At 37.0% G+C, this 24,470-nt stretch overlaps 1 protein-coding gene across 7 annotated transcripts; it reads left to right on the top strand.

Moving 5' to 3' along the window:
- Positions 1 to 719: 719 nt before the first annotated feature.
- slc25a25b (solute carrier family 25 member 25b) lies at positions 720 to 24,171 on the top strand. Of its 7 annotated transcripts, none has more exons than XM_065250140.2 (11): positions 720 to 1,553; positions 14,986 to 15,112; positions 15,814 to 15,901; positions 16,673 to 16,708; positions 17,407 to 17,518; positions 18,556 to 18,714; positions 19,147 to 19,299; positions 19,656 to 19,763; positions 19,976 to 20,143; positions 21,935 to 22,085; positions 22,295 to 24,171. In XM_065250140.2, the coding sequence occupies exons 1-11, from the start codon at positions 1,227 to 1,229 to the stop codon at positions 22,477 to 22,479; spliced, it is 1,614 nt and encodes a 537-aa protein (XP_065106212.1). In that variant the 5' UTR covers positions 720 to 1,226; the 3' UTR covers positions 22,480 to 24,171. The 7 variants fall into 7 exon arrangements, with proteins under 7 accessions (XP_065106212.1, XP_065106213.1, XP_065106214.1 ...); XM_065250142.2 differs by lacking the exon at positions 720 to 1,553 and adding an exon at positions 10,470 to 11,273; XM_065250143.2 differs by lacking the exon at positions 720 to 1,553 and adding an exon at positions 12,075 to 12,242.
- Positions 24,172 to 24,470: the final 299 nt, after the last annotated feature.

The raw sequence follows: 24,470 nt of genomic DNA, 5'->3' as shown, positions 1-24,470 counted from the left end.
TGAATTTATTTTTTTCTGATGAACACAAAAAAAGATATTTTGAGAAATGATTGTAAACACACAGCAGTAAGTGACCATAGACTTCCATAGTAGGAATAAAAAATATGATGGAATTTAATGGGTACCATCAACTGTGTGCTTACCATCATTTATCAAAACATTTTCTTTGTCATTTATCACAATACTTCCAAAATATTTTTTCCTACTATGGAAGTCAATGGTCACTTACTGCTGTGTGTTTACCATCATTTCTCAAAATATCTTTTTTTGTGTTCATCAGAAAAAAAGAAATTCATACAGGTTTAGAAAAACATGAGGATGAATAAATGACGACAGAATTTTCATTTTAAAGTGAACTATCCCTTTAACTAGATCCACTTGGACGACAGTACTTTTTACTCCCCATCCCACACACTTTTGGGGCAGTTTATTGTTGGCATGTTATCTGTAGCCTATTTATATGACCAGTTTTGCTGCACAACTGTAATGTTTTAACAAATCTTCCTGTAAACACAGAAAAAATATACTTTATCATAATGGGAGTGTGTCTGACATAATCTGGATTGGTGAGTGAACATCATTAATTTAAACCCTGTCCGGGAAACTGCCCCATAGGTTAACGCCCCATTTGCAGCGCGGCGTGTGGTGAACCACGCCTCTTCCTTTTTCGTAGCTCCTCCTTTCAGTCCAGTCAGTAGTACTCATTTCCGGTGTAACACACGAGGCTCCGCCTGGCAGATCTACCGGCATTTTCGTTGCATCAGCTGTCATATAGACCGCCAATTCAAAATTGATTGCTTTTAAATAAAATAAAACTTCAAGGATTTATCATCGAAACGCGAGTCAGATCGATTCTTATAAAGGATTTCGTCGATTGCGCTACACGTTTTTGACACTGTTAAAACATAACGGCGCAGAGGCTCGGTGGGACATCCAGCTCATCACTGTAACCGGAGTGCGATCGGTTTTGAGCCTTACTACGAAACATATCGCACAGATTGTTGACGTGAATAGGCTCGGGGGAACCTATCACACTCCTTAATTGTTTGTAGCTTATCGTAATGGACATCTGTTCAACATCTTGATTGAAATCGATAGTCGCCGCTCCGAGTAGCACTGCGTGGCAAACCATCGTCTGCGATCACGCTCTGTACTTTCCTTCAGACGACTCGTCGCGCCTTTTATCGTGTCCGGCTGTTTTCAGGCGCCACCAGTGTGGATCTGATATGCATCAGCGGGGCTCGTTTGTCTCTCCGTTGCTCAGCGGTGTTTTCTGTCAGTGCCGCACTGAGGAATATCAAGGCTCTGATCCCGGTGGCGGTGGACGGACTCTGAGCTCAGCATATCCGCCAGAATTGCCCTCCGAGCACGGCCATGACGAGTCTTGCGACTCTCCTCATCAATGCGCGGTGTGTGGCGGACCCGAACAGGAACACAGGCTCAAGGTCCTCTTCCAGATTTTGGATGTTAATAGAGACGGAGGCATCTGTGTCAACGATCTGACCATCGGACTGAAGAAGTTGGGCGTTCATAGGACTGAACATGAGCTCATGGTGAGTTTTTCAACTGTGTATTATTTGCTTTATCTCTGCTGAGACCATCACATCAAATCTAACAGATTTAATTGTTATATTGGGATTTGTATTGATTTTAAAAGGATCTAAAATGATCTCTTTAGGTATGTACTGGTGATGTCACGTCACATTAGCAATAATGTGTTGGGTTCTGTGTTAAATGACCCAGTATAAACCATTAATAAACCCAGAACACCCAACATAAAATCATTTCGTACTGGTTTTATTTGGTTCATAATGGTATTTTGAAAACCATTTGAATTTCTACATTGTTTCTAACAGGGAATTAAAGGACACACACATGCACTAAAACTATAGTCTTTATGTTAAGATTATTGATCAAACCCTATAAAGAGAGAAAGAAGATGCATTGTAGCAGTATGAATTGGTACATAACGCCAAAACAACCGAATTTGTTAATAGAAATGCCCAATAAAACCCATAAGAGCCACTTTAGTTAACATTTTTATTTTATATGGTCCTTTCACAACTGGCGCTGTAGGTAAGGAAGACCTAACACCTTTACTAAACCAACAGCTGATTTGAGTGACATTTGCCTTAACACAATGCCACAAAGGACATCTGCCTTCCCTTTATTCCTGTGCTTGAAAAGGATTGACATTTTTGCTAAAAGGGATTACTGTTGTTTTCAGGGTGTTTGATGTAGACATATGGCAAAAAGACGTGACTCTAGGGCTGGGCGATTCGTCCCCATAAAAAAATCTGAGATTTTTTTATAAAAAACTCGATTTACGATTCGAATCGATTTTTTTCCCCGACCCCATTTAAAACAAAATAATTGCAAACTGTATATATTTTTAAAATATATATTTATTATATTTAATTAAAATGCATCAACAAAAAATTGGGAAGGAATGAAGATTGGCGAATGCAAAATGTATGTCAGTGTTTCCCACAGATCTGAAATTTACTTGTGGTGGTAGCTGGTGAAAAGGGCAATCATTATAATCCACCGACAAAAAATGGTCTACTATACATGTGTGACACAGAACTAATAATGTGTGACACAACACAATACTTTGAATTATTGAACATTAATATTAATTTCACATTATAGTTCATTAATCTAACCACCCCAAACTTTCTTTGTCATGAACAAAGCTGACACTGTTTGTCAAAGCACCACGAAAACACTTTCTGTTTTTGCACTGGTATATGAAGCAATTTGACGACCCCTTTTATCAAACTCAATATATACAATACTATGTACAGTATATTAAAAGACAGTGCAGGTCTATAGATTATAAATGTGACTGATGTTATAATGGTAATAATTTCTAGAGATAGGCACTTTTACTGCTTCTGCTTTCTATTTCTCTTTTGCCGATTAAAAAAGCTTAATCCACTCATTATTTCAGATTTAAAAGTTTACTTGCTGTCCTGATGACAGACTTTACATTACAGCTTAGCGTTTTTTTATATCCTGAGTCAGCTTTAGCTTTGCTCGTTCAGTGCAATGGGCTTTGCATTAGCACTGCTTTTTGCTACAATCTCTGTGCAAACTTTTTAGATTTTAGAAAAGATATGGTCTATTAATAGTATAGATTAGATTATAAAAAAATGGATTAAAGAAAATGCAGCGCGTGGGCGCAACAAGAGCCAGTTGTCATCACCATAGAAACCGGAGGCACGCTGAAACTTCACTCGAGCTTTAGGTAGCGCTCACGGCAGTTCTCCGGTCGAATCGGGTTTTACACACAATAATATTAATCATACTTGGGACTCAAAGTAATAAACTAGGACCGACCCGGACCAGACTGACCATTTCTAATATAAACCCGGAACCGTACGGGTCCTCTCAGGGAAGAAAGACCTCTAATGGTAAAACTCTGCTCAAGTTCAGAAACATAAAGGATACAATGTGACACTGAGCTTGCTTCGCGTCGCACCCAATTCATTGAGAAACAGAGAGCACGTGAACGGACACTCAACGGGAGAGACACAACGTGCTTGCACGCAAAATGAAGCCAACTTGGATGCTATAAACACATATGCACATAAGCATATGCGACCATTTTGGTCGCAGTGTAGTTCCCTGGCTGCTCAGTTACCTCAGTATGTGCTGCAGTTGATCCAGTTTGCCGTGCTGGATGATGAGTTTATGATGCGCTGGATAATGAGTTTATGACGCGTGCATCTTCACGGGCTCTCTCAACAAAACACGGGTCATCCAGTCGAGTTCAGAAAATACGGAAATTCGTAAAGTGATTTTTTTTCCTGGGCGGGTCCATTTTTACCTGGGCGGAATGCCCAGTAGAGCCTATGTTTGGGAAACACTGTATGTACTGCTCTATACTGCAGAGGGGGAGAAAAAAAATCTAAAAAAATCGATTTTTTTAAAATATGAATCGATTTGACCTGCCAACTCGATTTTAAAATCAAATCGATTTTTTTCCCAGCCCTACGTGACTCTGATGGCTTCACAGTGTTTTTAATTAGAAAAAGGAAGGTATGGTTAGTCAGAGGTATATTGAGGAAGTCTTTACCTCATTTAGCTAGAAGGAAAAGACGATATTTAAAGTTTCAAGGTGTGCTGAAGGATAACCTTACATAGAAAAAAGTTGTTACTAATCTAAATAACATTACGGAGTGTTTCATTGGAATGTTGCATAATCGCATACATAAGATGTGAATCTAGTAGTTGCGCAAAAGAATATATACAAGCCTCTCGGGAATGCAGAGGAACGCAACTAATAAGGACACACAAGAAGATGCAGATAGGGAATTAACTGAGCGACAAGCGGCAGCATGCTATGAAACCGAGACTGTGATCTGTTTGCATATACAGCAATTAAAGTTCCATATAGATTTTGATTTAGACTGAGCATTTTTTTTTATTTTTTTGGACATTAATGCCACAAGAAATCTTAAATAAACTGTTCAGTTACTCCAGATCAATTAACATGAGCATCATGTATGTCAGGCAGCAGTACGTCCCTGAATCATTCATCTGGAATGTGGCCTACTTTTATCTGTAGCCAAATCACGAGACCTACTGTCATTCATGATTTCCCACATAGCGGCTCGCCCTCCCCCATCTTTTTCTGCGTAGGGGGAAGGTTGATTAAAGCACAATTTTTATCCTATTCAATTACCATATTTGTTAGCGCTTCAAAACCATACACCGAATAGATGTTATGATAGTTTACTTATTGGCTTGTAAAGAACACAAACAGGTTCTGCATATCACAGAACAATTAGTTTGTTCTCAGGGCATTCGTTGGGTTACCAGGTATCCTTAAAATAAGACATTTATTGCCTAAAGGGTTGCTATAAAAATTCTGCATGTCGAGAATTCCTATGTTTACACATAACAAAACTGAAAGTTCCTTTATACTTGGTCAGCTGAGATTTGTTGGCAGTACTCACATTACCCAGCGTTGTAGATGTTTTAAAGGTACAGACTAGTGAACCATAGAAAGAACATTTGCTACTTGATTTGAAAGGGGCAACAATAACTCACTGGCACTTTAATGCTCATGGATGGATTACACAAGCTTTATTTGCAAATGCAAATACATGCAAATAGAGTACTGGCGTAGTGAGGTTTTGGTCACAGGATTAGCTGCTGCTGCTACTTCTGTCTGGAGGTTTGCTATTTCTGCTCCATAAATGCAGAGAAATGGACTGTTTGAGGAACTGTTGATCTTTATTTATTGTTTTCAGGGAAAGCTTTCCATTGAAGGCTTTACGTATAATTGTTTTACAAGCCCTTTTCCTAGAACCGCTTTCTCTGTAGTGTCCTTATCATCTGAATGTTTGATCAAAAGCAAAGAGCAAACATACTTCTTTATACTGTCCTGTGGTACGAGATACTGATAAAAATTAAAATGCTAAAACATTTATCTTTCTTATGTGATTATGTGAATAGGCATTCAGTTTCTTTTCCATTTGAATGAAATGTGTTTTAAACAAAGCTTAAATAGAGCAACTGGATCTTTCTGTGAACATTGACTGAGACATTTGCTTTAATTCTGTCTTTCATTTCTCGGTGACAACAGGATACATCTTATTTAAGAGAATTAAACTACTAAAACGGTTTATCGTCGGTAAGCTGGTCTGTCAATGTTTTTAAGACTCCGTTTGAACCTGGTGATATATTTAACAATAATTCTTGACCTATCCGCTTTATCGGGTCACAGACTGTGAATGGAGGTGATTACATAACTCTTACACTCTTCTGCTTAAAATTCAGACAGTGACGTCACACCTTCCTCCACATACTGTAGTGCTGTACAGTTCCCAGTGAGTACATGTCTACTGTGCATCAGAATATTTTCTAAGTGGCTAGCTACCTGCTTACCATAATCATTTCTCATTTGAACCCTGCTAATATTGAACTTACAATTAATACATCAATATCGCTAAGCCCCGCCCCCTCACCACTTTGAACTCGGACAAACAAATGGTTGCTAGCGATTTTACAATGGGAGCTGTCAGTTTGAAACCCTTGTCACAGGATGTTTTTGATATATTGTTACGGTCATCATGATCGCAGATAACATCAAGATTAACACTGTTTATGCACCGCAGGGTATCATTAAAATAATTGACATTTAATCAGTTTAATATGGAGAGGCACTGAACTTTATCTATCGTTAGCACAAGCTATCTAACATTATCTGAATTACTAGAGGCGAGGCTGTTTTAGTACATAATGATTGCAATTGAATAAGTTTAGGTGACGTTAGCACAGATAAAAGCGTTGTTCTTTCGAATTACCTTAGAACAAGTGTATACATCCTTGTTGATCTGCACATTATGTGGCATTTTGCTCTGTCTTGTTTGAGTTTAGAAAATGTAATAAAATAATTTTACCATAATTTTACCATTTTGGCACGATAAACACTAGGGATGCTCTGATCGATCAGCCGCTGATCGTAATCGGCCGATTACGGCATTAAATGGCGCGATCGGCACTCGCTAAATTTGCCGATCTCATGAGCCGATCTTTCTGTTTACTTTTGTCATCATAGCATTCCTGATGTGGCTGCAATTAGAGACCATTTTAGACAGTGCGAGCATTTTGTAACCCGTTGCTCATGTGTGACCTGCAGATTTGGATCTCTCTCTCTCTGCCTTTACAGAGATATGTGTATTTTCTATGAGGACGCGCTCCGGTCCTCAGCGCGATGCGTCTTCACATCCCTATCAAACAGCGTATACAACACATATCTATTGCGGACAATTGCATCCTCATGCCGAAAGTTTATTACTTGCATTCGTTTTAAAGTTTTGAAGGTTTAAACTTCAATTTTCCTCACAGCTGCTCTTGTTTGCGGACACCGGCCGCACGCATACACAGCAGCTGGTCATCAGTGCACGTGAAGAGAACGATCTCTCCCACGTCTTAAAGCTACAGTATCCTAATTCATCTCTCAATGAAATTACTCTCTGCTCATCAGTGAAAAACTGTTGTACTTCATACGAATGCGTGTATATTTAATTCATACAGTAAAGACTGTGAAGTGTTTTATTTTAATTACTTTTAACAGACAAACCTTTTTAAAGGCATATTACATTTCTCTTTGCAAGAAGAAATATTTGTTGTGCTTATTTATTTGATTCTCTATTAAAACAATAATATACCTAATTTATAGTTGGTTTCATTTCTACAAATGGTGTAAACTCTGCTAGATTATAGATAAAAGATTCCCATTCCACTGCCATTCTGTGATCGGCACTGATCGGCGATCGGCAGATCATGATCTTGGTGATCGGTAATCAGTGATCGGCCCCAAAAATGCTGATCGGAGCATCTCTAATAAACACAGTTGTCCGAGTTTTGGTCCCAGTGCAACTGATACTCATCTGTCATTGGCACATCTGCATTTGAGGGGTGGGGCTTAGCGATAGGTCAACTTGAATGTTTTTCATGTCATTTGTAATTTTCTAAAATATTTTTTTGTTATTTTTTTTATATATAGATGTTTAGGGGTTAGATTAGGCAGAGCAATAGCTAGCATCAAAGTTCCTTTATGGATGACATGCCACTAGGCGGCCATGTTTGCAATGCCTTTGGGCAGTTATTTCAGTCATGCAAGACTAAAGTCCTATCTACTTGTATGGGAAAAGATAGATATCTGTAAGAGCCTGTTTACAAATATGTGTTTTAGTTGACCGGATCACAAGTGGACGACGCTAAAGACGGGTGTAAACAGGGTGTGAAACTTTTTGAGCTCGTCCACTTTCGACCACATTCAGAGGTAGTTGAAAACACATGCAACCGGATTGCTTTTGTGATGTTGACGCGCATGTGGTTGAATGTGTTTGAGCATCCACATAAGACTGCCTACTCTCCGCCCATTTATCTAATGTAATGTACTGTGCAGCAAAGTGTTTTTCCATTGGACATGATGACTTCTAGCTCAAACACAGTGTACAGCACTATCTTTAGGCTTTCATTGGTAAAACTGAAGCGTCTGCTTGGCTTGCGCAAGCTTGTTTCATCAATTGGTCTGAAATATCAGAGAAAGCTCTTACATATACATGTACAAAACAATGTGCAGCATGGTTACTAACACTACAAGCGGACTCTGACACAGTTTGCGCCACTGAAATTTTTTTATTTGGCTGAATAATTTTGGTTGCCGAACATGCGATGCACACCTAGTTTAAACAGCAACACTAATAGGCTAAACAACATATTTCTGATCAACAATTAATCCTGGCATCAACTGTACCATAACTTTAGTTTCTTTAATTCAAATTGCGTTTAAAACACCTTTTTATGTCCCTTACGTCCCTAAAACACCCTTTTACAGTCTTTATTGATTGATGATTGATTCTTTTAACTGGAAGGTGAGACATACGTCGCCAGGGTGACCATATTGAGCATTTTATTGCCCCTTATTCATTGTAATAGCAGCAACCAGACCTCCTTTCTTAATGCTCATTAATAATGGGTGAATAATTACTGTCTGTTTTCACATATTAATTAGAGTAGCAGTACAGTAGCCCCCTGAAGAACAGGGAAAGCACTTCTGTGATTGGCACTTTATTTCATTTTCTTCTGGTGACATGTAAGAGAAAGAGCAGTGCTCTATGTTATGCAGTTACTATGAAGGCCATAGAGAGGGTACACCTTTTTCCATTTTTTTTTTTGCGAATATATGGTTATGGCATATACGTAATTTTTATAATATACTTTATTTGCTCTAAAGATAAAGCTAGCTGCAAAATAGGAATCATTTGGTGCTATTCTGGTGTCCATCAGAAAGAAGTACAAATTATATAGATGTATACTTTTATTTTTAAAGGGCACATTTCACAAGACCTTTTTAAGATGTCAAATAAATCTTTGATGTATGTATGTTAAGTTTTAGCTCAAAATGCCATATAGATCATTCATTATAACATATTAAAATTGCCTCTTTGTAGTAGGTGTGAGCAAAAATGCAAATGCAAATTTTAAAGGCAAATGATCTCTCACTAAATGGCAGTGTTGTGGTTGGATAGTGCAGATTAATGGGCGGTATTATCCCCTTCTGACATCACAAGGGGAGCCTAATTTCTATGACCTGTATTTCACATGATTGCAGGGAATGGTTTACCAAAACTAAGTTACTGGGTTGATCTTTTTTACATTTTCTAGGTTGATAGAAGCACCGGGGACCCAATTAGAGCACTTAAACATGGAAAAAGTCAGATTTTCACAATATGACCCCTTTAAATGTGGTACCACGTAGAGATAGACCGATATATCGGCCGGATGATATATCGGGGCGATATTTGTGCGTTTTATGTGTATTTGCATCGGTCGATGCGCAGAGAATATTTTTTTTTTCGGGCATTATTTACAGACAGAGTGCTGGAAGCCGCAAGCTATTGCAGGTCATTGGACTAAAAACAACCAACCCTTCTATGACAACATCGAAAGCTCGGCCTAACAGCTGATCAGAGACTAGTCCTAGACTAAAATAAATGTGAGAAAAGTCCAAACTAATAGCATCTCTATTCAACATATCTTTAAATACATCAGTGCCCTGTGTTTTGCCTCAAAATGGACACAAGTAATGTTTTAGGAAGGCATGTTTGTTAAAACCAGTTATATTTCCTTATCAAACTAAGCTCCATACCAAACTAAGCTTCCATAAGTTCAATAAATGTTACTTTTTTAAAATTGAGACTTGTAACATTTGGCATCATTATTGTGTCATTTTTATGATGTAAATTGAGTAAGCAAAAGCAGTATCGGCTCCAAATATCAGCTCAAGAAAATCGGCAGCCTGTATCGGTCATCGGCTAAAGCTGATGAAACAAAAATCGGTATCGGCACTGAAAAATCCATATCGGTCGATCCCTAATACCGCATCATTAATGAGATCTGCATATTAATCTTAGGTCGTGAAAGACTTAGAAGTGAAAGACTGGGGAGCAGCTGCAGCTTTAGTCTGATCAATAGAATGTAATTTTGCTGACATGAGACAATCTATTGAAATACTCCCATTTACAAGTCAAAACCAGGGAGGGCAGATGTTTTTGTAAAAAATTTACATGTTCACCTTCATCTGTCAAGATGCATATGCAAAAAACAAATGTAACCTTGATATGCTTATTTTAATTTCCGAAACTGAGAAAAACTAATAAATGAGGGAATGAATGCATGCTAAATACATAGTATATAGAACTTAAGCGTTGCAAATGGGATAATGCGCAGAAATCACCCTTAATGTTAGCAGGGAAATCCTGATGATGGCATTTTCTAAAAAAGGACCAGAAAACAGTCAGCAGAATTTCCTCTTTGCTGGGTGGGTGAGAGATCACTCCATTGAATAGCTGTATTTCATCCTCTGATTGGTGGTCCTTGTTTTCTGAGAGCAGGGGCAAGCAGTGTGGAGTTCTCTGATTGGCTAAGGCACAGCTGCAGTGAGGTTGCAGCTTTTTCTCTGCATCACTTCTTGCCGGCAATAGATGCAGCAAACCCGCAGCAGCTTGTAAGCGTCTACAAATGATCCCACTTACAACATAGAGAAGTCAGATTACTAAAATCAGATTAATTGTAAGGAATTAATCATTGTTAGTTTTTCTTGTGTTGACATCCGTGGCGTGTGATGAGACTTTCACAATCATTCTCAGCAAAGAGCTGAAGTCTTTTTTTAGACTTTTTTGAGACTTTTAATAGTAGGTTTGTTGGAACTGGGTTTTTTTGAAAGCATTTCGTTTTTACGTAGTCACTGGGTTACTATGGAAACTGTGTTGGATATGCCCGAAAGCTGAGGAAACCGTGCTTGTGTCCTCATCTGCCCTCATCTTCCCGGCTTCTTCATATATGACTGCCTAAGAAGGTTCTCTCTTCTCACCCACAAAAACACATAAACATTTGCATTGTTCATAGGATGCTCAAGATGTTTGAGTGTTTGTGCTGGATGTTGTGATGATCAAAGACACAAACGTATACATTTAAAGAACAAGCAGACTATCTTTATGAAGACGCTGAAGGAAATGTGGTCCTCCTTGTCCCAGTGGATTTTGGGAGACACGGCATGTGAGAAAGGTACCACAGTGCCACCAGATGGACTCCAGGTACAACACGTAGAAGACAATGCATTAAAGGAAGACCAGAAGGAACAAGGTATTAAACTAGATTCAGTCAGTCAAGAAGGGAACAAAGACACAGCATCCCCAAAGAAAACTACCGTGCTGATTATGGTGGTGCCTCCTAAGGATCCCCAGCAGGTAATGCAACTTTCAAAACAGAAATCAAGCAAAATTCTGATTTTTTTTAAAGGCACAGTATTTATTTTCTGCTATTAGAGGTTGCAAAACCATAACAAAGGCATAGCTTGATGATGCTGTAAAGGAACGTGGAATGATGGACGGTGAAGTCTTCACCTCCACTGCTGTGACGGGACTCAAAAATCATGGATGACGTAATGAAATTCAGTTTTATGATCATGAGATTATAAAGTTAGACAACAGAGTGGCTTGATAGAAACAATAACAGCATGTCTTGATAAATGCTTGTGGTGTTGTGCAGATTTATCGGTCTATGACATCAGAGTATCATACTCCTTTGAATTGCCCTCTTGATACCTTGATGTCATACACCAATCCAAAGCTGATGATTACCCAGATAGGACACCACTGACAGGTTACACAGTAAAGGAGACTTTTTAACACTAACATGATATATACGTTCATCAGATTATACATTAAGGAGCAAGTGTATTGTTTTGCCTATTTCAGGGATCTGAAAGTCTTGATGGAATTTCTAGAATGGAGTGGTTACATGACTGACAGCCTTTGAGACTAATAAACCGATAACTGCTGGCTTTGTAAGAGGCAATATAAGATGTGACCCAATGATATTGCAATGTGCAGATCAAGCCTTGAAATGGGAGGGATTTATGTTTACCCTAATCCTATGTGTCAGAAATACCGGCAATGCAGTACGTAGAGCTTTAGAAAGAGTCTAGAGCTGTGTCCATAGGTCTTACTTTTCATAAAGTTTTATTTATTTTTAGTATTATTTTATAAGATTTTTAACTGAACATGTTGTGTTTTTACATACCGGTACCCAAAGTAGAACAGACAGAATTTGAATATTTTGAGTCAGATAGTTTACCATCCGAATTAAAGTCTCTTTTCAAGTTGGGTTTATTTCTTCCGTTGGATGAGTTCACCTCGTACAGAAAATGGCGTAAGGTAAGTAATTTGCATTGTGTTATAGAATTAAAAGATTACACAGCCTGCTTTCTTTTGATTTCGCTTCTAAAATTAATTTGGTCATTTGTTGACTATAGATGCTGTCTTTGGACGCACGTGTGTTGTCGTGGTTACACGTCTGGACGGAACTTAACTTCCGGTCTCTGTTTGTTTAATGGTCTGGCTTGCGGCTTAATTAAACTCTGGAAAAAATACTTCGTCAAAAGTAACAAATGTTTTGGTTTCCTAAAGACGCGGGGAGACGGCAATCATGGATCAATGCTATGAGAAGTGCAGCTGATCTGTAGTTAAAATTGTATAGATTACATAGTACACATTTTACACAGTAACATAGCTCAGTGCAGTTTGTGATACGCTTTAGCTATGAATTAAACTAAGGAAATCTATTTATTAAAAATAATCTAAGGACAAAGGAGTTGTTATAGAATTTTTGCAGGAGTTTACCAGAAATTACGTTTGATTTAAGTTTTTTGCTGCTGAAACCATCTATATAGTATAATTATTTTAAAGGGAATACCACCATTTTTTTTTATATTTTACTATGTTCTTACCTCAACTTAGACAAATTAATACATACCTACCTTTTTTCAATGTGTGCACATAATCTTTGTACAGCGTGTCGTGAATGTGTTAGCATTTAGCCTAGCCCTATTCATTCCTTACCATACGAGTAAGTATGGTGGCACAAAATAAAACTCGGCGATTTTCTAAGCGGATAAAAAATGAGAACTATATTGTAAGAGCACTTTGTTTGCAGCACTTTCACCTCAGGCAAAGTAATATTGATGGAAGTTTTAGCGAGAGGGGAATAGTCAGGAGTGATGATGTTACTGCACGCCAAGGTTGAAGTGCTGCAAACTAAGTGCTCTTCCGCCATACAATATAATTCTCATTTTTGATCACTTAAAAAATCGCCACTTTTATTTTTTTCCACCATACTTACTTGTGTAACTACTCATGTAACAGTCTTTAAATAGGGAAAACATGGAAGTATTTGGTGGCTTCTAAATTCATCCCTGTTTGGATCCTAAGGAATGAATGGGGCTAGGCTAAATGCTAACACATTCATGACGCGCTGTACAAAGATTAAGTGCACACATTGAAAAAAGATAGGTATAATTTGTCTAAGTTGAGGTAAGAACATAGTAAAAAAATTAATAACGGTGGTGTTTTCCTTTAAGGATAATTTTCAGATTACCAAGGTTCTTGCCTGTTTAAGGATATGACCAGCCTTAAATTGTATAAATATAAATTAATAATAAATTAATCCAGATTATATAACGTCCGAGGGTATTCGCTCATGTCATTTACATTTTACATTTAGTTTTTGTATTCAAATGCAACTTACAGATGAGCAAAATCACATCTAATTTTATGACACTTATGTTATCTGTGGTCATAGCATGGTACATCCACTCTAGGGCTGCACGATTTGGGTAATTTTTCCCATTGCGGTTATTGATGCTTATATTGCGATGTGCGATTGCGATTATACTAAATGGTATCATGAGTCAACTTGATGGGTTTTAAGAAAAATCCACACACAGTTTAGCTAAAATTTGTATTTGTAAAACTAGAAATGTTTTCGTATTGCCACGTGATGTAGCAACTGCTCAGTGTCAGTAATCCTAAATCCAAAATACCGCCATACAACAGACATAGAGTTTTTTTTAGCTACCAGATCACTGTCAACCTCCTCTGCATCCATCGTCGCTCTGGTATAAGTGACGACGCACCCCACACACGTGCATGCCACACGTGCACTGCCTTTTTTGTTCATTTTTCTTTCTTTTTTTAAACAGCAAGGAAAATCATCAAACTGTTATTAGAAAGTTTGTGTTAACAAGTCCACACATTTATTTATTAAATATAATTGCAACATTTTGCTGTCATATAATTGCACAGGCTGACATCGCGATTGCGATTGCGATGCAATTAATTGTGCAGCACTAATCCACTCTGTAAACCGTTTCACTTTCACCTTAGTCTGAGCCAGTAAATTTGTCAGATTAGGTTTCACATGTACAATACCTTAGTTGCTACTTTTCCTGTGCTTTGTCTTGTATCTGACAGACATCATTTAGGATTTCATAAATCACAGACAACATAAAGCAGGTTAAAGATAGCGCTGTGTTATTTGCATTTAATCCAGACACTGTGATAGTTCAACCGCAGACTTGTTGGTCATGACAGTGAAAACTAAATCTGTGGTCTTGGGTTTGAGTTACTCTGCACTGATTCATTATAAAATGGTGATCACATTGGGTGGGGGATTTTTATTATAATAATGTACAAAGCAGTACTTTTTCTATAATTCCTATGAGCTAATATGCACATTGTAAAAGGTCAGTCAGGCACGTTTCAAGTTATCTTGCAAAACTTAAGAAAAAAAATCTTTTGTTTTTCATCTGCAAGTTAATAATTAATTCTTCTTTTTCATCTCCATCCATTACCTTCAATTATGTGCTGCTCAATGGTTCAAACAACCTGTTTCATAAATGTTAAACATGGTCAAAATAGGCCATGTGTGAAGCTGATGCTCATGAGAAGGTTCACTGTGGGTCCTTTCAATACTTCCCTATTCAAACAAGGAGCATATGTCTGTCTGTAGTGTCCATTAGCCCAACACCCTGAAAACAGCATGCTTACTGACCTCAAAACACCTAAAAATGTTAATTCTGGATGTCTTCTATAATGTATTGTGCTTGTGTATGCTTTGCAGAAAGTTGTCAAGGCTGGAGACAAGGACCTGGACGGTCAGTTGGACTTTGAAGAGTTTGTGCACTACCTGAGGGACCACGAGAAAAAACTGAGACTGGTCTTCAAGAGCCTGGACAAAAAGAATGATGGTAAGAAGTGTAGTTTTACAACATATTGCAAATGTGTCTGAACTAAAAGAATATGTTTGTATTGAAAACATGCGACATGATTCGTCAATGAACGACAGGGTATAAAGAGATCTCATTCAATGAAAATTTCTGCGCATTATGAATATCAATCATCAAACATGGATGAGTAGAGACCGATTACACGATAAAAGCACAAATATATAACAAATCTTTTAAGTTGCACAAAGAAACCTATAAAAAGCAGAGGGATGCATCTCTGTGTATGTGTGTGCTCCTCAGCTGTACTGCGAGAGGGTGCACAAACAGAGAAAAACTGTTTTAATTGGCTGTTTTGTGATTGCGTCATGCCACACCCTTTTTTCAAGTTTAGTATGGACAGACATTGCGAAATGCTAATAGCTAGAATCATAACGCGTCACATCTAGTAATGACATTGTGTTAAACATTTTTGTTCCTGTGAGAACGGGATTTAAGGTGGGAATTGAATCACATTAATGATTTTCTTTTAGAAAAGTAAGCACCTGCTTGTCACACAAATAGCTGTCATGCTTCTGTTCCTCATATTTTCATTCTGGAGACTTAATGTGAGGAAAATTAAACATAATGTATGTGACACCACATGGTGTTCTTGTAAAAAAGCTTGCTAATTCAAGATACTGAAGTGTTTGTTAAAGTTGCTAATCTGGTGTTTATCTACGTAGGTCGCATAGATTCACAAGAGATCATGCAGTCATTGAGAGATCTTGGGGTTCATATATCCGAAGAACAGGCTGAAAAGATCCTAAAGAGGTGAAATCTCGTTCACTTTCTCAACTCTCTATTAATCCTTACCTTCAATTTTAGTAGGGTTTTGCATTGAATCCACTGCATTGTGTTCATCCCACTTGCTCAGGGCCATACTGTGGTTTCCATGTTGTGTGTGTGTTCTGTTAAAGTTGAAATTAAAGTAAAATTACAGCACTTTAAACAACCTGTCAGGGCAATTTTTGAAATGGTTTAAATTAAAACGTTTACTCATTGTGACTCAGGGGACAATGGCGACCTTCATATGTTAAAGCCAGGATCACATTTTGAGATGTTTTTTAGTAGCATAAGCAGGGCTCCAGACTGCCCCCAAATGGTGGCATTTTGCCCCTAAAATTTGAGAGTGTGCCACTGAATTTTACATCCAGTCGCACATGTGCAACTAGTAAATTTGACCTTTTTTCCAAAAGTGCAAAATAAAATGTGACACTGAATTTGAAACGGCACATTGTACTTTCTGCATCTATCATTAAAGTATTTATTAGTAATACAGTGGAAAGTGAATATTTGGTTAGCATGTTGATTTACGGTGTGTGCCCCTAAATTTTCTGGTTGTGCCCCTAAAATTTTCAGTTGGGGGCCACTGTGCACACAGCATATAAATGAATACAGACGGAGTACCTTTTAAAAGTCTTGTGTTCTGTTTGTGTTTGTACTGTAAGTGTGTGTCTGACTGTCTTTCCTTGTACAGTTTGTCTCTTCTGCTCTTTATCACTCTCTCCTTCTTGTGATCCTCCGCTCTCTTTTTCTTATCAGAATAAGGAGGGGTCATAATTTGGCCCCTATAATATAGTAAGTAGTGATCTTCTCCCTGCATGCTTGGCTTGCTTTTATTTGTGTTTCATCTGCAGTTTCATCCGTGCGGTTTCATTTAGCATTTTAATGGGTACTTCCCTCTTTCTTAAAAGTAGTTTTGGCGCTGTTAGAAACAATTCTGAAATATTCTGATGGAGTTTTTTGCATGTGAATGGTTTTGAAATATTTTCTTATTTCTTTATTATTTTTGGAAGAGGTTGTGCAAGTCTTATATTGCAGTTTTCGGTAACACTTTACAATAAGGTAAGGTTGTATTTGTTAACATTAGTAAATGTATTACCTAACATGAATTTACTGCATTATTAATCCTTGTTAATGTTTGTTAATGCCATTCATGTTAGTTCATGAAGCATTAACTAATATTAACAGTTAAAAAATGTTATGTATTAGTAATATATTAATAAATGGTAAAAATAACATGAACTAAGATAAGTAAATGCTGTAGATGGATTGTTCGTTGTTAGTTCATGTTAGCTAATACATTAACTAATTTTAACTAATACATCCTTATTGTAAAGTGTACACATTCTCTTATCGAAATACTTGAAAATTTAGAAACCGAAGTTGGTCTTATCATTTTAAATAAACACCCTCTACCCAGAGCCAAAGGGTTGCCTGCAAGAAATTGACAATTTATTTAGTTTCAGTATCTGTTTGTCTTTTTCTCACACCAGTATGGATAAAAACGGCACAATGACCATTGACTGGAATGAATGGAGAGATTACCATCTCCTTCATCCTGCTGAAAACATTCCTGAAATCATCCTCTACTGGAAACACTCTACGGTAAAAAATAATAAACCTCCTGCTATATGCATTACGTCTTACATTGTTTCCACCCATGTTGTTTTTGGAGCGATTGTCTATTGTACATCCTTGAAGGTGATTATGGTGCTTTTAATAGTAGTCACAGTAAGGCCTTTGCAGGCCTTATAGGAAGTTCTGCATACATTAAAACTGGATATGTATTTCCTTTATTTCAGGCTAAAGTCTTATAATCTGATTATGAGATTAGGAGCATCAAAGTTTGATTTCACTTCTTAATTTCAGTCAATGTTTGAAATGACCTAACTCAGTCAATATTAAAGATATCAAGGTAATATTTTTACAGAATGTTCTTTACGTTGTAAAGGGTGATTTTAGGTAGACAAAAGGAAATGGCCTTATGTGGGTTTTAAAAGACTGCCTCACATAGGTTAACATACTTGATCATACCTTTGTCATTCAGTCCGACTGAGCCCTTAAGTTAAATTTGCTTCCTTACACTTGAATTAGTCTGGATGGGACAAAGGTGATCCACTTAAATGGATTAACAGTATGTTGACGTTATTATCGTAATGGTCTTTCAACGTAGTTTCACAGGACAGGAATTATGTCAGATACTGTGTAGGTGAACATACGAAGTGGTTTGTTATTTGTGATGTGAATATATCTGTTTTGTCTGCGAAACCTGTATTTAAGACTATCATTATAATTATATACTCCATTGTGTACACTAATGCTGCAAAACCTACTTGACATGGTTCCCACGGGTCCTTGAAATACTTGAAAGTTTGTGAATCTGGGGGGAAATTCGAGGCCCTGATAAGTTTTTGAAAATATACACATACATAGATACAGGTCATTGAAAGTGCTTGAATCTATTTTATGCACAAAGTTTTCTGGGGAAAGTGTAGGATAAGACTTTATGATGATGATGATGAGGTTAATTCAGCATGTCATTGATGCCCATGCATGCTATAAATTATTAGCACCGCCCTACTATATGTTTATTTATAGTATAATACTGATAATAGATCTAACCAATCATTTCCTCTGTACAGATATTTGACGTGGGTGAAAGTATGATGGTCCCTGATGAGTTTACAGCAGAGGAGAAGAAAACGGGCATGTGGTGGAGACACCTGGTAGCAGGAGGTGGAGCAGGTGCCGTCTCTCGCACCTGTACCGCACCTCTGGACCGCCTTAAAGTTCTTATGCAGGTATGATACAAAGTTACCTATATAGTGCAGGATAAAAAAACTTTGAAAAGCATCTTTTTACTATCGAATGGTATGCATTTAGTAAAGTCTGGATGATTAGGATTTAGCTGTGTGAGCTTTTTAAGATCAGTTTCACACCATAGCATTTGTTATGCAAAAACCATGAAATAATCATTTGGTTATAAGTAACACAAATCCAAAGTGGTTCACGATCTAGGTTGGTGGCCTGAAGGTTTAATCCCACAGTAGAGGTGCTACATGAAGTGTTAGCGCGTTCCTCTTTCACTATTGTGCTCGGTATATAAAGGTACTTCAATGGTACTGGATTACATGAAGACAATGTGCCTTGCAAGTTAGATAGTGCCTTAGTGAGATGAACATTTTCCATTTAAAGTTAAACTTTCATTGAACAATGTAAAATGGTGTTTCCAGGTTCACGCGTCACGCAGCAACTCCATGGGAATCTTCGGAGGATTCACCCAAATGATCCACGAGGGTGGATTACGATCACTGTGGCGAGGAAACGGCATGAACGTTTTAAAGATCGCACCTGAATCTGCCCTCAAGTTCATGGCGTATGAGCAGGTAGTTTGTTCAAAGCTTTTTTGGTGCTTACTGTACTTTACTTAAAGTTAAAATAGAGAAAATAGTTTTAAAGGGATATTTCAACCAAACAGAAAAAAATTTCAGCATCATTTAATCACCCTCAAGTTGTTTCAAAAAATGTATTTGCTCTGCCGGACATAAATAAAGAAATTTTCTAGATTTTTGTGAGCAAGCAGATCTGGGGCACCATTGACTTGCATAATAGGAGAAACTAATATTAAACTAATATAAAATTGTATAAATAAAAAGCCGTTTTAAAAACTAAAATGCTTTAGTGTAAAGCCGTACTTAAACTAAAAATGTGCTCTAAACTTTATTGGCTGTTTGTTTTTCAGATAAAGCGTCTGATTGGTAGTAATCAAGAGACATTAGGGATCCTGGAGAGATTTGTTGCCGGGTCTCTAGCAGGAGCTTTTGCTCAGAGCAGCATCTACCCAATGGAGGTAAACACAAACCTTTCCTTTCTGTGCTTTACATAATTATTATTAATCATAACCTTTTCCCAGACTTTACTATACAGACCAGTCTTTGATCCATAACGTACTATTTTCAATTATTTTTAATACCTAACTGATATAACAGGAGAAATTGTAATAAGGTTTTATAAGTATTATCCACGGAGCTGAAACAAAGCGTGTGTTTTTTTTTTTGCAAGGTTATAAAAACTCGTCTTGCCCTGGGAAGGACGGGTCAATTCGAAGGTATCGCAGACTGTGCTAAACATATATTTAAAAGGGAAGGTGTGGCGGCCTTCTACAAGGGTTATATTCCCAATATGCTGGGTATCATCCCTTATGCTGGAATCGACCTGGCAGTTTATGAGGTAAACTACTATAATACAAAATGATTACATATATGTCTAATAAATACAAAAATGCAGTCTGCACACTGAAAAATACTGCTCCATACAAAAGTTTATTTAATTAATTAAAAAGCAACGTTTCGACCCTCAGGTCTTCATCAGGCACAATCTCAATAAGTGAGGAACACCTTTAAATACATAACAGGTGCTCACCTTAATTAGACTTCCTCACTTAGAAGTCATGTGACAGAAACAAATCATGTGACAGAGACAAATCATATGACAAACACTCAAAATACACCATCATATAACTTGAAAAGAAAAAGACAAACATTTAAAAATTATTATAGAAATGGCTTGATATCAAAATCCTCATTCAACCCTAATGGTGACAAAGTATTTAGAGAATAAATCCAAAAACATTCTCTCTGTAATAATTTCTTCTCATAGTCTCCACCTCTTGATGGTTTAGTTACCTTTTCTATGCCGATGTACTTTAACACACTAACATTATGACCCATTTGCCTAAAATGAGACGCAATGGGACTACGCATATCACCGGTCCTAATGTTACTGCGATGTTCACAAATACGAATACGTAATTGTCTGGATGTTTTACCCACGTAGGCAAGACCACACGGGCAGCGAATTAAATAGATAACATGGGTTGAAGCACATGTGATAGTACCCCGTATCGGAATGTCGCGACCAGTGCGTGGATGACTAAAAGAATTACATTTGTGTGTGAAAGCGCACTGAGCACAATTGCCACACCTGTAGTTACCTGGAGGGAGAGATGGAATACCTTTCATGCGTGCAGGATATTCAGATTTTACCAACCAATCACGGAGGTTATTTTGACGTTTAAAAACTAATTTAGGACTGTTTTTAAAAACGCCAGACAAACTAGGATCACTAGAAATAATATGCCAGTGTTTTTTTAAAATTTTACGAAACTCCGCACCCAGAGATGAGTACTTCGTTGTGCAAATGGGAGCATTGAAGTCTTGCGTTTTGTTGTTACGTTTGTTCTGGAAACACTGCATTTGAGATGTATCATTCAACTTCTGTTTGGCATTTTCTATCCATTCCATACGGTAACCACGATTCAGAAATCTTTTAGTTAACTGATTAGATTGGTAAGTGTAAGATTCATCCGTGCTGCACACTCTACGCACACGTTTAAACTGACTAATAGGCAAACTCTTAACTAAAGGTCTAGGATGGAAACTATCCCCTCTCAAAATGGTAGTCGATCCGTAGGTTTACGATATAGATCGGTATGAAGTTTGCCGTCACATTTGTATACTCTAACATCAAGAAAACTGATGCTAACAGAGTCATATTCCATAGTGAAATTCACATGCTCATTCCTGGAATTAAGATAATTTAGAAATAACATCATCTCTGCAGGTGTAGCCTTGGTAATCATAAAAATGTCATCAATATACCGTTTGTAGAACAAAATATTAGGAAAAAAGGAATTTGACTCATTCAAAATAAAATCATTTTCGAAAATTCCCATATACAAGCAAGCATAGTTTGGTGCCATTTTACTACCCATTGCAGTACCTTTAATTTGTAAATAAAAATCGTCCTGAAAACGAAAAAAGTACATACATATATGTCTAACACATTTTACTTCAAATAAAAATAATAGCAGGTTTAAGAAAGATACGTGACCCTTTCTGTGAAAATAAGTAAGGTTATTGTTTAGGTTTAGTAAGGTAAAATAAGTAAATATGTTTATTTTTGTTTGTTCCAATATGCAGGCTATTATAAAAACCTAAAAAGTTTTATTTTTGTCCGTAGACGCTCAAGAACTCATGGCTGCAGAGGTTTGCTACAGACAGTGCTGATCCAGGTGTCTTTGTGCTGCTAGCCTGTGGTACAATGTCTAGTACATGTGGACAGTTAGCAAGCTACCCATTAGCCTTAGTGAGGACACGTATGCAAGCACAAGGTAAGTCACTTAACTCTCTCAACTATGTTATTTAAAGGCTTAGCTTAGTTTAGCTTTTTTACTGTGTACTGTAATGGTTTTGCTATGTGATTGTGTTTACTGCTGCGAGTTAAAAGTGTTTGATTCCTTTAAATTGCTATCTTTCATTTACATTTGTACAAAAAATTGTTGTTTCATTTTACATGTTTTTTTTCTGAATGTGGTTATAGCATCAGTGGAAGGCAGCCCTCAGATGACTATGAGCGGTCTCTTCAGACACATTGTACGGACAGAGGGTGCTATTGGACTCTATAGAGGCTTGGCACCTAATTTTATGAAAGTCATTCCTGCTGTCAGCATAAGCTACGTGGTGTATGAGAACTTAAAAATCACCCTTGGCGTCCAGTCCCGGTGAGAGGAATCCGAAGACTGTTAAATCCATAATGGTATCTGTTTATATATTCCAAGTGTTTTTTGGACCAGAAAAATATTTTGTCCAAAAGGGCCGGATGCACTCGAAAGGAAGCATAACATGGTTGGCAACCAAAGAGCTTGCATGCTGGAAGAAGAAAACCTTTCTGTCAGAGACGGGTTTGTCATCTCATCAGTGAATGGCAGAGGAGATGAAATGCATAAGAAGAGAAACATTAAATGGATAGCTCACCTAACAATGAAAGTTTTGCCATCATGTCCTCAGACATACTATTGTTCGAAGTATACTGACCCATATTACTTTTTTGACCACAATAGGCAATAAGTCAGGGACTGACAACCTCAGCTCCCATTTTCTTTTACTGTAAGAAGAAAAATGCAATGAAAGCAAATTGATTCAGGTTGTCAGTCCCCACCCCACTAAGTGTGATATTAATAATTACAACATTTTCAGTAAGGTAACCATTGTTACATACAAACTACAAGTGGATACAATATGGGCATGTCAGAACTGGATCACAAAAAAACCCAAATATCATGTGAAAGATTTAGGTTTCTTGTTTATATTAGATTTCAGTATGGATCAATATACAAAACCTCTTTATATTAAACTTCTTTGAAGGAAAAATGATCCAGACATTTAACAATGCCAGAATGACTAAAGAGTTTAGTGGAGAAAGTCAATAACTGCATTCATTCATTTCAATGACACAACTGGAATTATATGCACTAAAGTATTTGGTAGATATGGCTCTAATAATCCAGGACTGACAACTTTAATTCACAAAATCATCATTCCACTGGATGGCAGTGTTCTGTAAGAAAAGGCTTGATCAGCAGGACAGACTCCTTTATAGACATTTATGTTATAAAATCACCCAAATATTTTAGCATTTTCCATACAGAATTTATTATTTTTATTTTTTATTAATGTTTTTTATCATCGACATCCTAATATTATACATCTTAAAATGAAGTGTGTGTGTCGAGGAGAACGTAAGGAAATGTTTAAATAATCTTGTTTTAGGATTGCAAGTGTTATACATCAAATGGTCCAAAACGAACATTGTTTAGCTTTTCAATGTTATTTCAGCTTTTCATTGTAATTTATTTTTTTTTGTATATTGTTTTCTTTAGGTTATTTAATATGCATTGATAAGTTCACTGTAACAACACTACATTTACACACTCCTCATGCTTACTGACAACTTATTTTATGTTAACAGAAATGTTGTACTCATTACCATTATTGTTCAAGTTTAAACACTTTGGGCAAGTTCAATTTTAAATCAGTTGTGAATCAAGTTTAAACCGTTGAAATAAGATTGTTGATATTTTAGGTTACATGGTTTTAAAAATTTCTTCATACAATATATATGGTCTGCACTATTGCAGTGTAAATATAGTTTTAGTTTTGCTAAATCCCATATATTCCCCCAGTGTTAGTTTGCAAGGATAACACACTTGATTTCTACTCGCTTCTTATGAATGAACATATTTAAGCACTTTATTTTATTTAAAATAACCAGACTTGAATATTCCATAGGAGGGTTTACAGTGGAATTGTGGTGGAATGATTTATATGAGTATTTAGGTTGAGATTTTCATTTTTTTTTACTTTTGTGTTTAATGTTGCATCAGTTTAGGGGTAAAATGGTTCAGCCTTTATAAACACTACAAATGTATGTTTGTTCTTGAACTGGACACAGGATCTTCAAGGTTGGCAGTTAAAGGAAAACACCACGGTTTTCCAATATTTTACTTTGTTCTTACCTCAACTTAGACGAATTAATACATACCCATCTTTTTTCAATGCGTGCACTTAATCTTTGTACAGCTCGTTGTGAATGTGTTAGCATTTAGCCTAGCCCCATTCATTCCTTAGGATCCAAACACTTCCATGTTTTCCCTATTTAAAGACTGTTACATGAGTAGTTACACGAGTAAGTATGGTGGCACAAAATAAAATGCCAT

The sequence above is a fragment of the Paramisgurnus dabryanus genome, chromosome 5, assembly GCF_030506205.2.
Source record: "Paramisgurnus dabryanus chromosome 5, PD_genome_1.1, whole genome shotgun sequence".
NCBI lineage: Eukaryota > Metazoa > Chordata > Actinopteri > Cypriniformes > Cobitidae > Paramisgurnus > Paramisgurnus dabryanus.
Note: the sequence above shows the minus strand (reverse complement) of the source record. Positions and strands in the feature narration are given on the sequence as shown.

What these genes read in the sequence shown, in the direction of transcription:
- slc25a25b (XM_065250140.2), top strand. Translation starts at nt 1,227, where the DNA reads ATGCATCAGCGGGGCTCGTTTGTCTCTCCGTTGCTCAGCGGTGTTTTC. An exon ending in GCTGAAAAGATCCTAAAGAG is followed by an intron (nt 15,902 to 16,672) that starts GTGAAATCTCGT and finishes TTTTCTTATCAG; the next exon opens with AATAAGGAGGGGTCATAATT. An exon ending in AATTTGGCCCCTATAATATA is followed by an intron (nt 16,709 to 17,406) that starts GTAAGTAGTGAT and finishes TTCTCACACCAG; the next exon opens with TATGGATAAAAACGGCACAA.